Source organism: Phoca vitulina, unplaced genomic scaffold (assembly GCF_004348235.1).
Source record: "Phoca vitulina isolate PV1807 unplaced genomic scaffold, GSC_HSeal_1.0 scaffold84, whole genome shotgun sequence".
Classification (NCBI taxonomy): Eukaryota; Metazoa; Chordata; class Mammalia; order Carnivora; family Phocidae; genus Phoca; species Phoca vitulina.
In genome coordinates, this window is record NW_022589787.1 from 5,239,437 (window position 1) to 5,254,253 (window position 14,817).

Sequence of the window (14,817 nt, forward strand, 5' to 3'; positions counted from 1 at the left end):
TTTACTATTAGCATACTATTGACCAGAAGCCTTAACCAATAACATAGTTGATTAACACATACTTTGTATGTCTTATGTATTATATACTGTATTCCAAACAATAAACTAGAGAAAAGAAAATCATACAAAATACATTTACAGTGCTGTTAAAAATCCACACATGAGTGGATGCTTCAGGTTTAAACTCCTGTTAAGTTCAAGGGTCAAGGGGTGCCTGGGTGGCTCAGTCATTAAGCGTCTGCCTTTGGCTCAGGTCACGATCCTAGGGTCCTGGGATCGAGCCCTGCGTTGGGCTCCCTGCTCCGCGGGAAGCCTGCTTCTCCCTTTCTCACTCCCCCTGCTTGTGTTTCCTCTCTCGCTGTTTCTCTCTCTGTCAAATAAATAAATAGAATATTTAAAAAAATAAGTTCAAGGGTCAACTGTACATGAGAATAAAATGTGCATTTCCATTTTGAGTAATTTGTTCTGAGAGTTTTCTTTTGTTGTCTATCTCCAAGTGGGAGCAGGTGAGGTGGCCAACTTTGCTGCATATGCCTTTGCACCAGCCACCCTAGTGACTCCATTAGGAGCTCTCAGCGTCCTAGTAAGGTAAGGATGCTATGCTTCGTGTGTAGGAACAGTAGTTAGTAGATTAGTCCATAAAGCATTCAGTGCCATCTAATTACACATGCTCAGCATAATTTACATTTAAACAATCTTGAGAACTTTTTTTTTTTTAAGCTGCTTAGTAATTTGCTTTTAAAGGGTTATCTTTTGTGCATAGGCGTGCTGTCAATTTGCAGGAGAAAATGCTTCTATGCTTTGTCTTGCTTGTATTCAGAGCCAGCAATAGTTCTACTTTTATTACAATTTTTTAAAATTTCAAGTTGGACTTGTCACAACACTTATCATTTGAGACATGTACACTTTGGTAGATGATGGTTGGTGATAAATCAGTTTCTATACCTACAGAAAATCAATGATTGGCACAAGGTTATGTGCCTCTGAAGACTGGTCTGGGGTACCCTTTTGGAAGGAGCAGTCCAAGACTTGTCCTTTTTCTGTTATTTTAATGATTAGCCCAAACAGCTAAGCCCATATTGAAGTTTGGGCTTTGGTTACTGTTCTCAAAGTTGATTGATTGATAGGTTTTTTTTAATCTTTATTTCCCCCCAAGATAGTGTGTGTGTGTTTAAATTGGTATTATATGTAAGTTACATAATTTTTCAAGATACTATATAATCTGTAGTATATAAAGATATATTGTGGTACATGTCTTTCACCCTTAATTTTCTGTATGCTATGTCATATTTATAGGTTTACATTATAAATTTTTTAGATTTGGTTAAAACTGGCTATAAAGTATTAAAACTTGATAATTTAATAGGCAAATTATATAGAATTACATGAACACATAGGAAGGATGCATCAACTGGTACGGATAAATTAAAGTTGAGCAAATTTTAAGCATTGGTTTGGACATGGATTCTTAGGTTATAAATTTGTACCGCAGCTCCATTTATTGTAAACTTCATACTGATTTTCTACGGTAGAAATATGGTAACTATAGTGGTGTATGAAGAAACCATTGTTTTGCTGGAAAGTTTAATTTTATGCTTGAGTGTGCCTTTTCTTTACCTTGTCTGAAAGCCAAAGTATCTTTACAAGTTCACAGTGTTAATAGTTTTTTAATAATTTAAATTCTTTGTTGTGTTGATATTTAAAAATGAGAAAAGTGGTTGATTATTTTAATGTTCTCCACCCCTTCCCCATTTTAGTGCCATTCTTTCTTCATACTTCCTAAATGAAAGACTTAATCTTCATGGGAAAATTGGATGTTTGCTAAGTATTCTAGGATCTACAGTTATGGTCATTCATGCTCCAAAAGAAGAGGAAATTGAGACTTTAAATGAAATGTCCCACAAGCTGGGAGATCCAGGTAAGAAACAAGAAAAGCTTTATCAGTCTTACTATTTCACTTTTTAATTTAGTTTTTATTTTAACCAAAATTTTATGTGCATGTAAAGAGGCGCATTGTTCTACATGGCTTATTATGAAAAATAATGGTCATTTTCCTCTCCCACCAGCCCCAAACGCCTTGTTTATTTTGTTCTTTAATTCTGTGTCTCTAAATAACATGCTTATACTGCTGCTATTCTCTTTGGCTTTAGGCATCATATATTATATTTGCAACCTACTGTGTCTATCTGGTTTTGTTTAAATGATTTAATTACATTATAATCACTATATAACTTTTATTCCCAGCTTAGACATATTGATACAACTACTTTTCCTTCCTTGTTTGATTTATGTTTTTTCTTAACTGATAGTGATCATGTTTGATCACTTTTCTGTGACTTTATCAATCCATCCTGAAACTCTTCTCCAGTGGTCTTAATTCTACCCTCAGTAATTTCAAACATATTAGGTATTCTGCAGTTTCATCTCTTCTGGAAATTTTCCCAGAGTCTTATGTGGCTTTAGTCCAGACTGGTATCTTGAGCTGCCAGCACATTTGTCATTGTGGACTTTCCTTCATCAGCATCCTGAAGGATCCCCTTCACTTTCTCTTTTTTCTTGGCTCTGAATCCTGGGTTTGCTCCTTCATTTTGGTTGGAGCCACTATTGTAGGAGACAAGAAAGGCATAGAAGAGATGAGACTTTTTAAGACCTTGTATATATAAAAATGTCTTTAATCCATGTGACCTCATTGTCTTCTCACTTCCAACACAGTTGATTCTTTATCTTTTATATGTGACCTATATTTTGTCTTTAGCAACCTTTAAGATGTCCTCTTTGCCCTCATCATCTGAAATTTACCACTAAGGAACCTAGATGTGGGCTAATTTTTATCCATTTTGCTAGGTACTTGATGGATTTTTTTAAATTTGGAAATGTGTATCTTATTCTAGGAAATCAAATTGGTTCTTTGATATTCTTGGTTTTCTCTTTCTGAAATTCTTCTTACTCTTCTGTTGATTGGACCTCTTGAAATATACAATGACTTTTCTTATATATATATTTTCCCCCGTTTTTACCGCTTTTTCCTTTTAGTTCTGCCTTTTGGGAGATTTCCTCAGTTTTGTTTTCACAGCCCTTCTTTTGAGTTTTTATTTCTGCTATTACATTTTTAATTTCCAAGAGCTTGCTTTTGCTTTTTGGTTGTGTGTTTGTGTGTCAAAAAAAAAGTGAAATTCATCCTCAACATTTTGCAGATGTACAGTACACTATTGTCAACCACATGTGTTGTGTTGTGCAGCAAGTCTCCAGAGTCTTGGTTATTTAAAAGTCTTTCTGCAAACTTCAATATCAGGATTATTTGTGGACTCTGTTTTTTCTTTTTAGTCATTTAGTCTTGTCTTTCAGCAGTTTCGATCAAATGCTGGACATAGAATATTAAAAAGTGTAAAGGCTCAGGGCGCCTGGGTGGGTCAGTCGTTAAGCGTCTGCCTTCGGCTCAGGTCATGATCCCAGGGTCCTGGGATGGAGCCCCTCATCGGGGTCCCTGCCCTGCGGGAAAGCTGCTCCTCCCTCTCCCACTCCCCCTGCTTATATTCTCTCTCTTGCTGTGTCTCTCTCTGTCAAATGGGTGGATAAACTCTTTAAAAAAAAAAAAAGTGTAAAGGCTCTAGGTGATGTTTTATTCTTTCAGAAAGAATCTAAATTTCTTCCGTTGGGCAGATACGAGTACAGCAGATCACCTTTAACTTGAAGTGTTGCTTCACTCTTTGTTGAGGCTGGTTTCTTTCCATTTTGCCTGTGTTCTTAATCATAGCCCTTCTTTCTCTCAACTGATAGCCTGGGATGTTTACCTGGACCCTCCACCTGGGTGAACTTTGAATGGCAGTGTCTGTGTCAGCATTCCAAGACTGCAGGTGTCTTCACTCAGGTCCCTGGCATTTTCACCAGGCTGTCTACTTGGTTTCTCAGACCTAGGCATGTACAGCTTCTGTGCCCACAAATACCTTAAGGGGAATTGCACACAGAAATTTGCACTTAACTTCTCTTCAATTCCTTCCTTTCTGGAATCTTGGCCCCTAATTCCCAGCTGCTTAGGCAGCCCAAAATTCCAAGTTTTTATTTTTACCTAGTCTACTGAAATTTCCGCAAGCTCCAGGTCACCACTTTCTGCTGGTCTTTATGCCCATCCTTATTCCCTGCTCTAGAACTGGTAGTCATCACAAGGGAGAAAGCAGAGCTGAGTGTTGACCTTTTCTCCAGATTTTCACCTTTCAAGGTCCAGCTCCTTTGCTCTGGTATGTCATCATTGTCTCTCTGAAGATTTATTAATAGTATTTTTATTGTTTTGGTTTTTTTTATTATGTTACGTTAATCACCATACATTACGTCATTAGTTTTTGACGTAGTGTTCCATGATTCATTGTTTGCGTATAACACCCAGTGCTCCATGCAGAACGTGCCCTCTTTAATACCCATCAGAGGCTAACCCATCCTCCCACACCCCTCCCCTCTAGAACCCTCAGGTTGTTTTCCAGAGTCCATCATCCCTCGTGGTTCATCTCCCCCTCCGATTTCCCCCCTTCATTCTTCCCCTCCTGCTATCTTCTTTTTTTTTTTTAACATATAATGTATTATTTGTTTCAGAGATACAGATCTGTGATTCAACAGTCTTCCACAATTCACAGCGCTCACTATAGCACATACCCTCCCCAATGTCTATCACCCAGCCACCCCATCCCTCCCACCCCCCACCACTCCAGCAACCCTCAGTTTGTTTCCTGAGATTAAGAATTCCTCAGATCAGTGAGGTCATATGATACATGTCTTTCTCTGATTGACTTAATTTCGCTCAGCATAACACCCTCCAGTGCCATCCACGTCGTTGCAAATGGCAAGATCTCATTCCTTTTGATGGCTGCATAATATTCCATTGTATATATGTATCACATCTTTATCTGTTCATCTGTCGATGGACATCTTGGCTCTTTCCACAGTTTGGCTATTGTGGACATTGCTGCTATAAACATCAGGGTGCACGTACCCCTTCGGATCCTTACATTTTATCTTTGGGGTAAATACCCAGTAGTGCAATTGCTGGGTCGTATGGTAGCTCCATTTTCAACTTTTCGAAGAACCACCATACTGTTTTCCAGAGTGGTTGCACCAGCTTGCATTCCCACCAACAGTGTAGGAGGGTTCCCCTTTCTCCGCATCCCCACCAACATCTGTCGTTTCCTGACTTGTTAATTTTAGCCATTCTGACTGGTGTGAGGTGATATCTCATTGAGGTTTTGATTTGGATTTCCCTGATGCCGAGCGATGTTGAGCACTTTTTCATGTGTCTTTTGGCCATTTGGATGTCTTCTTTGGAAAAATGTCTATTCATGTCTTCTGCCCATTTCTTGATTGGATCTTTTGTTCTTTGGGTGTTGAGTTTTAAGAAGTTCTTTATAGATTATGGATACTAGCCTGTTACCTGATATGTCATTTGCAAATATCTTCCCCCATTCTGTCGGTTGTCTTTTGGTTTTGTTGACTGTTTCTTTTGCTGTGCAAAAGATTTTTATCTTGATGAGGTCCCAATAGTTCATTTTTGCCCTTGCTTCCCTTGCCTTTGGCGATGTTTCTAGGAAGAAGTTGCTGCGGCTGAGGTCGAAGAGGTCGCTGCCTGTGTTCTCCTTTAGGATTTGGATGGACTCCTGTCTCCCATTTAGGTCTTTCAACCATTTTGAGTCTATTTTTGTGTGTGGTGTAAGGAAACGGTCCAGATTCATTCTTCTGCATGTGGCTGTCCAATGTTCCCAACACCATTTGTTGAAGAGACTTGTCTTTTTTCCATTGGACATTCTTTCCTGCTTTGTCGAAGATTAGTTGACCAGAGTTGAGGGTCCATTTCTGGGCTCTCTATTCTGTTCCATTGATCTATGTGTCTGTTTTTGTGCCAGTACCATACTGTCTTGATGATGACAGCTTTGTAATAGAGCTTGAAGTCTGGAATTGTGATGCCGCCAGCTTTACTTTTCTTTTTTTTTTTAACATTCCTCCGGCTATTCGAGGTCTTTTCTGGTTCCATACAAATTTTAGGATTATTTGTTCCATTTCTTTGAAAAAAGTTGATGGTATTTTGATAGGGATTGCATTGAATGTGTAGATTGCTCTAGGTAGCATTGACATCTTCACAATATTTGTTCTTCCAATCCATGAGCATGGAACGTTTTTCCATTTCTTTGTGTCTTCCTCAATTTCTTTCATGAGTATTTCATAGTTTTCTGAGTACAGATTCTTTGCCTCTTTGGTTAGATTTATTCCTAGGTATCTTATGGTTTTGGGTGCAATTGTAAATGGGATCGACTCCTTAATTCCTCTTTCTTCTGTCTTGTTGGTGTATAGGAATGCCACTGATTTCTGTGCATTGATTTTATATCCCGCCACTTTACTGAATTCCTGTATGAGTTCTAGTGGTTTTGGGGTGGAGTCTTTTGGGTTTTCTACATAAAGTATCATATCATCGGCAAAGAGTGAGAGTTTGGCTGCTTCTTTGCCAGTTCGGATGCCTTTGATTTCTTTTTGTTGTCTGATTGCTGTGGCTAGGTCGTCTAATACTATGTTGAATAGCAGTGGTGATAGTGGACATCCCTGCAGTTTTCCTGACCTTAGGGGGAAGCTCTCAGTTTTACCCCATTGAGAATAATGTTCGCTGTGGGTTTTTCATAGATGGCTTTTATGATATTGAGGTATGTACCCTCTATCCCTATACTCTGAAGAGTTTTGATCAAGAAAGGATGCTGTACTTTGTCAAATGCTTTTTCTGCATCTATTGAGAGGATCATATGGTTCTTGTCCTTTCTTTTATTAATGTATTGTATCACATTGATTGATTGGCGGATATTGAACCAACCTTGCAGCCCAGGGATAAATCCCACTTGGTCGTGGTGAATAATCCTTTTAATGTACTGTTGGATCCTACTGGCTAGTATTTTGGTGAGAATTTTTGCATCCATGTTCATCAAGGATATTGGTCTGTAATTCTCCTTTCTTATGGGGTCTTTGTCTGGTTTGGGGACCAAGGTAATGGTAGCCACATAAAAGGGAAAAGTTTGGAAGTTTTCCTTCCCTTTCTATTTTTTGGAACAGTTTCAGAAGAATAGGTATTAATTCTTATTAAAATGTTTGGTAGAATTCCCCTGGGAAGCCATCTGGCCCTGGGGTTTTGTTTGTTGGGAGATTTTTGATGACTGCTTCAATTTCCTTAGTGTTTATAGGTCTGTTCAGTTTTTCTGTTTCTTCCTGGTTCAGTTTTGGTAGTTCATACATCTCTAGGAATGCATCCATTTCTTCCAGATTATCTGATTTGCTGGCATAGAGTTGCTCATAATATGTTCTTATAATTGTTTGTATTTCTTGGTGTTGGTTGTGATCTCTCCTCTTTCATTCATGATTTTGTTGATTTGGGTCGTTTTTCTTTTTGATAAGTCTGGCCAGGGGTTTATCAATCTTGTTAATTCTTTCAGGGAACCAGCTCCTAGTTTTGTGGATCTGTTCTTTTGGTTTCTATTTCATTGATTTCTGCTCTGATCTTTATTATTTGTCTTCTCCTGCTGGGTTTAGGCTTCATTTGCTGTTCTTTCTCCAGCTCCTTTAGGTGTAGGGTTAGGTTGTGTATTTGAGACCTTTCTTGTTTCTTGAGAAAAGCTTGTATTGCTATATACTTTCCTCTTAGGACTGCCTTTGCTGCATCCCAAAAATTTTGAACAGTTGTGTTTTCATTTTCATTTGTTTCCATGAATTTTTTAAATTCTTCTTTAATTTTCTGGTTGACCCATTCATTCTTTAGTAGGATGCTCTTTAGCCTCCATGTATTTGAGTTCTTTCTGACTTTCCTCTTGTGATTGAGTTCCAGTTTCAAAGCATTGTGGTCTGAAAATAGGCAGGGAATGATCCCAATCTTTTGGTACCGGTTGAAACCTGATTTGTGACCTAGGATGTGATCTATTCTGGAGAATGTTCCATGGGCACTAGAGAAGAATGTGTACTCTGCTGCTTTGGGATGAAATGTTTTGAATATATCTGTGAAGTCCATTTGGTCCTTTGTGTCATTTAAAGTCTACTTCCTTGTTGATCTTTTCCTTAGATGATCTGTCCATTTCAGTGAGGGGGGTATTAAGGTCCCCCACTATTATTGTACTGTTGTCAGTGTGTTTCTTTGCTTTTGTTCTTAATTGCTTTATATAGTTGGCCACTCGCATGTTAGGGGCATGGATATTTACAATTGTTAGATCTTCTTGTTGGATAGACCCTTTAAGTAGGATATAGTGTCCTTGCTCATCTCTCATTACACTCTTTGGTTTAAAATCTAATTTTGTCTGATATAAGGATTGCCACTCCAGCTTTCTTTTGGTGTCCATTAGCATGGTAAATGATTTTCCACCCCTTCACTTTTAATCTGGGGGTGTCTTTGGGTCTAAAATGAGTCTCTTGCAGACAGCATATCGATGGGTCTTGTTTTTTTATCCATTCTGATAGCCTGTGCCTTTTGATTGGGGCGTTTAGCCCATTTACATTCAGGGTAATTATTGAAAGATATGAATTTAGTGCCATTGTATTGCCTGTAAGGTGACTGTTACTGTATATTGTCTCTGTTCCTTTCTGGTCTATGTTGCTTTTAGGCTCTCTCTTTGCTTAGAGGACCCCTTTCAATATTTCTTGTAGGGCTGGTTTAGTGTTTGCAAATTCCTTTAGTTTTTGTTTGCCCTGGAAGCTTTTTATCTCTCCTTCTATTTTCAATGACAGCCTAGCTGGATATAGTATTCTTGGGTGCACATTTTTCTCATTTAGTGCTCTGAATATATCATGCCGGTCCTTTCTGGCCTGCCAGGTGTCTGTGGATAGGTCTGTTGCCAGTCTAATGTTTCTGCTATTGAGGGTTACATATCTCTTCTCCCGAGCTGCTTTCAGGATTTTCTCTTTGTCTCTGAGACTCATAAGTTTTTCCATTAGATGTCGGGGTGTTGACCTATTTTTATTGATTTTGAGAGGGGTTCTCTGTGCTTCCTGGATTTTGAAACCTGTTTCCTTCCCCAAATTAGGGAAGTTCTCTGCTATAATTTGCTCCAGTATACCTTCTGCCCCTCTCTCTCTTCTTCTGGGATCCCAATTACTTAGTTGTTCAGTCTTATGGTATTGCTTATCTCTTGAATTCTGCCCTCGTGATCCAGTAGTTGTTTATCTCTGTTTTTCTCAGCTTCTGTATTTTTCATCATTTTGTCTTGTATATCACTAATTTTCTTTTCTGCCTCATTTATCCTAGCAGTTAGAGCCTCCATTTTTGATTGCACCACATTTATAGCCTCTTTGATTTCGACTTGGTTAGATTTTAGTTGTTTTATTTCCCCAGAAAGGGTTTTTCTAATGTTTTCCATGCTTTTTTCAAGCCCAGCTAGTATCTTTAAAATCATCATTCTGAACTCTAGTTCCGACATCTTACTAATGTCCGTATTGATTATGTCCCTGGCAGTTTGTACTGCCTCTTGTTCTTTTTTTTGAGGTGATTTTTTCCGTCTTGTCATTTTGTCTAGAGGAGAATAGATGAACGAGAGAACAAAATGCTAACAGGGTAACAATGTCCCCAGAAAATATACACTAAACATATCAGAAAAGACCAGAAACCGGGGGAAAAGAAAGAAAAAAGAAAAAGATAAAAACAAACAAAAACAGAACAAAACAAAAAAAACAGAATATGATCAAATATGATCATGCTGCTGTATAGATCAGTGCCACACACTAGATTTTGGGCGTATTTTGGTCTGTTAGAAGAAAGTGCCTCCGAAGATTTCAAAGAAAGAAATTCTTATATATGTATAAAAATAAAGGTGAATATGATGAGGAGATTGTAAAGATGAAAATTATAAAAGGTGTTATTTTTTTTTTTTTTTTTTTTAAGATTTTACTTATTTGACAGAGAGAGACACAGCGAGAGAGGGAACACAAGCAGAGGGAGGGGGAGAGGGAGAAGCCGGCTTCCCGCCGAGCAGGGAGCCTGATGCGGGGCTCAATCCCAGGACCCTGGGATCATGACCTGAGCCGACGGCAGACACTTAACGACTGAGCCACCCAGGCGCCCCTATAAAAGGTTTTATAAAAAATTGATAAGTTGGTTGAAAAAGAAAGAGGATTTAAAAAAAGGGAGAGAATGTGATCAGGCAGGACACTAGAACAAAGTCATACACTAGAGATTTAGGGTATGTTTTGATCTGTTAGAAGGAACTGTATCTCAAAATTTTAAAGAGATTTTTTATATATATATATATATATATATATATATATGCCAAAAATAAGGTTCACTACTATGAAGGGATAGAATTTGACTTTAAAAATGAAAAGTAAAAAATATTTACTAAAAAAGGGATTGATAAGTTGTTGGTTGAAAGAGGGAAAAAGAAAAATTCAAAAAAAAAAAAAGTTAAAAAAAAATAACTTTGAAAGACTAAGGAATCATGGTAAAAAAGCCATGAATTCTATGTGCAGTATTCCTCTAGCTCTGGAATTCTGCCGTTCTCATTGATGGGTAAACTTGGTCTTGGCTGGTTGTTCTTGCTGATCTTCTGGGGGAGGGGCCTGTTGCCATGGTTCCCAAATGTCTTTGCCGGAGGCGGAATTGCCCCGCCCTTCTCGGGTTCAGGGTAAGTAATCTGCTCGGGTTTGCTCTCGGGAGTTTTTGTTCCCTGAAAGCTTTCCGTACAGCTTTGGAGGCCGAGAGTGAAAATGGCGGCCTCCCAATCTCTGCCCCGGAGGAGCCGAGAACTCGGGGCACCGCTCCTCAGTGCACCCCCAGAGAAAAGCAGTCAATCACTCCCGTCTCTCTGGTTTCTGGCTGCACTCCGTGCTCACCTGCCCTGTGACCGAGGGTTTCTATCTCTGGCACCCAACCCGGTGTGGAGTCTTCAAACCGAGCAGATCCCTGTGGTGCACTCCCGGGCTGCACCTCCCGGGGGGAGGAAGGGGAGTCTCCCCGGATCTGCCACTTGTTGGGTCCCTGTTGGAGGAGCAGTGGCCCGAATGTGCCACGGATCATGGTTTATGGCAACTCCGTGCTGAGAAGCCCGCACCTTGGCTCTGTCTCTGCAGCTGGCTTCCCCGCTCTGATACCTTGAAGCTCTGCCACACTCAGGCATCCCCCGTCTTTCTGTGACCCCGAGGGTCCTGAGACCACAGTGTCCCAGCGAGGTTCCAGCCCCCGCTTAGCCACTGGAGCAACATCCCTCAGCGGAGCCGACTTCTAAAAGTTCCGATTTTGTGCTCCGCGGCTCTGTCACTTGCCAGAAGCGGCAGTCAGAGGCCCCCTCCCCCGCCATCTGTCCTCCCGAATATCGCCTCGGATTCACTTCTCTGCACGTCCTTCCAGAAAGCGGTCACTTTTCTGTTCAGAGAGTTGGTGCTAGTCCTTTCTTTGATCTCCTGTTAAGTTCGTAGGTGTTCGGAATGGTTTGATCCCTATCCAGCTGAATTCCTGGGACCAGACGAAATCCAGGTCTCCTACTCCTCTGCCATCTTGCTCCACCCCCAGTATTTTTATTGTTTTTGTGGGATGGTGATTTATCTGTTCTGAAGTTTTCCTCTGTCTACATTGAGAGCAAACAAAGGGTTTGTGTTTTTCTGTTTGTTTTGGTTCCTCTCCTGGTGATCCTTGGTTGCCTTCTGAAATCAGGCTTGTCTGATCCCCAGCAATGTCTCCTGCCTGAGTGCTGGGAGTTGAGTGGGAAAGGAGGAGTAAATGTCATAGACCTAGACCTTACCCCAAACTCCTATGTTACTGTGGCACCTACACACTCCACTGGCCAGAGTCCTCCAGTTTGCTGTGGCAGGAATTAACAGGGTTTCTGCGATCTTAATGCTTCTTTACAAGACATTCAGCCAGGTCTCCAGTTTTTGTCTCTCCTTTACCCCACCACTTCCAGAAGTACATTGTATCTTTGGAGTGTTCTGTGCTGCAAAGTGAGTTACTTTCCCATCTTTCATCATTGTTGATGTGGGATTCAGCTTTCTTGGATGTGTTGTAACAGTTACGAGTTTATTTTCTGCTTTCTGGCTTCCATAGTATTGTTGCTATCATCTCCTTTACCTGTTCTTGTTTTTGTATGTTTGCTTCTTTAAGAGTCCTATTACTAGGGCACCTGGGTGGCTCAGTCATTAAGCGTCTGCCTTCGGCTCAGGTCATGGTCCCAGGGTCCTGGGATCGAGCTCCACGTCTGGCTCCCTGCTCCGAGGGAAGCCTGCTTCTCCCTCTCCCACTCCCCGCTTGTGTTCCCTCTCTCGCTGTGTGTCTTTGTCAAATAAATAAATACAATCTTAAAAAAAAAAGTCCTATTACTATTTATTTTATTGGCAGAGTTTAAGGAGGGAACAGAATAAATTCATGTGACTTTTGTGGCTCAGTTTCCTCATCTTAAAATGCAGATGATAGTCTCTATATTATAGGGCGGATGTGAGGATTAAATGAGTTAATCACTGCAAATTGCTGAGAAAAGTGCCTGGGCCACGGTGCTACATAGTTTTTAGCTATTATTATTACTATGCTGGGTTCAGTTCTCTATATTTGGCAGAACCCTGACAGTATTTTTGATTCTCTTATTGATTTGCTATTTACTCCAGTGGTTGTCTCTAAATATTTTTAAAATGTACTCCTTTTAGGACAAACTTGATTTGTAATTGCCGTGTTTTTTTTTAAGCATCTATAAATTGTTGAATGTTCAAGGTCATCTCATGATTTCTCTCCACTAGTTCTTGATTGTTTGCATTCTTGGAGTTAGAGCATTCCAGTGGGTGGGAAGTAGCAAGATACTCTAGAGTAGGTGGCTGGAAATCAGGCTAATCTCCGTTTTCTATTATCTAATTACCATGAGGCCTAAGACACTATGTTAAAAATGTTAGTGATGTAACAGTTTATGAATATGAAGCATAGTGTAATCTCCCAGTATATACATCTAACTAAATTTTTATGAGTGTACCTTTGCTGGGGCAGCAAAAAAAGCTAGTATGTATTTTAAGGTCACACCTTTTCTCCTTCCTCTCAAGTTAATATTTGTTTTGGATTCTCGGGGTTTTTTTAGTACTTACTTACTCATTTGACTAAATACAACTTTTCTTTGCCTCCTCCAGGTTTTGTGGTCTTTGCAACACTTGTGGTCATTGTGTCATTGATACTAATCTTCGTGGTGGGACCTCGCCATGGACAGACAAACATTCTTGTGTACATAACAATCTGCTCTGTAATTGGAGCGTTTTCAGTCTCCTGTGTTAAGGGCCTGGGCATTGCTATCAAAGAGCTGTTTGCTGGAAAGCCTGTGCTGCGACATCCCCTGGCCTGGATTCTGCTGCTGAGCCTTATAGTCTGTGTGAGCACACAGATTAATTACCTGAACAGGGCCCTGGATATATTCAACACTTCCATTGTGACTCCAATATATTATGTATTCTTTACAACATCAGTTTTAACTTGTTCAGCTATTCTTTTTAAGGAGTGGCAAGATATGCCTGTTGATGATGTCATTGGTACTTTGAGTGGCTTCTTTACAATCATTGTGGGAATATTCTTGTTGCATGCCTTTAAAGACGTCAGCTTTAGTCTAGCAAGTCTCCCTGTGTCTTTTCGAAAAGACGAAAAAGCAATGAATGGCAATCTCTCTAACATGTATGAAGTTCTTAATAATAATGAAGAAAGCTTAACCTGTGGAATTGAACAACACAGTGGTGAAAATATCTCCCGAAGAAATGGAAATCTCACAGCTTTTTAAGAAAAATGTAATTAAAAGGTTAATCTATAATTGTGTTATAAAGTGAACTTGAATATCAGAATGTGTCTGAAAAAGCATTGTTCTCAAAAAAAATGTTCTCTGGAGACAATCTTTTTTAAAGTTTCACTGATTTGGACCAAGAAATTACTTCTTTTCTTATATTTACATGATGGTAGCTCACTAAAATGACCTCAGTACCTGGCCAATTTCTATTAACATTGTATTATAGAGGTATTTTAAATTTTTCCTTCACTGAAATCTAAATGCACTGAGTTTTAAGTCTATGAAAATCTTTATTTTTTCATTGGTGATGAAAATCTGAAATGTACATTTGTCATCCCCACTCCATCAATCCCTGACCATTTGAAGGCTTTTTGATTTAAAAAGGAACAAAATTTTCCTAATACATTATCCTGTGATTTACCTTACCTATAAAAATGACTCCTGTTTGATGAATTTTAATTTTGAGATGTTAGTTTAAGAGAATCCTGTTATTAAATGAAGAAAAACTCAATTAACAAAAAAGGGTAGGAAGCTGCCCGATGGGAGATGTTTCTCACACTGTGACTTATCACCACACATTTGATGGTCTTCGTATTCCTTGATGGCACCTTGCTAAACCAGCTCATCTGCGTCTGTCAGGCTGTAACCTGACTGGTTTCATTCTTCACTTACTCTAATCCCTTGATACCCGGAATCTTGATTTACCATTTTACATCAACTCTTGTACTTTTCAGTATATTTTCATAATGAGTTATATTGTCATTTAGATCTTCTAACAACTCTGGGAAATAAAGTCCAAAGACTAATTTCTTAAATTTAGCTCATGTTATAATAAAAAGACAAATTGGAACAGTTCTTTTCTAAGTCTGAATGTTTAGAACAAACACGGTGTTTGTAAAATATGGTTTCTTTGTACCCAGTATCTATCTATCTATCATCTTATTTTGCTTTAGAGTTTGTTCAGATCATGGTGTATTTTGGTCTAAAAATGTCCATGAAAAGATGTTTATGGAAAATTTCAAATGTATGCAAAAAAGGTAGACTAGTATAATGAACTCCATCCAGCTTCAGAACCAATCATCAT

At 39.2% G+C, this 14,817-nt stretch overlaps 1 protein-coding gene across 2 annotated transcripts in view; it reads left to right on the forward strand.

Annotated features, from left to right (window-relative positions):
* The window catches only part of NIPA2 (NIPA magnesium transporter 2), a 32,371-nt gene extending 17,777 nt beyond the window's left edge, over positions 1 to 14,594 (forward strand). For both annotated transcript variants that reach the window (XM_032395433.1, XM_032395434.1), the window contains 3 exons: positions 498 to 588; positions 1,758 to 1,918; positions 13,096 to 14,594. In XM_032395433.1, coding sequence (XP_032251324.1) covers positions 498 to 588; positions 1,758 to 1,918; positions 13,096 to 13,730 — 887 coding nt within the window. In that variant the 3' untranslated portion in view covers positions 13,731 to 14,594. The remainder of the gene's footprint in view (positions 1 to 497; positions 589 to 1,757; positions 1,919 to 13,095) is intronic.
* The last annotated feature ends 223 nt before the right edge of the window (positions 14,595 to 14,817 follow it).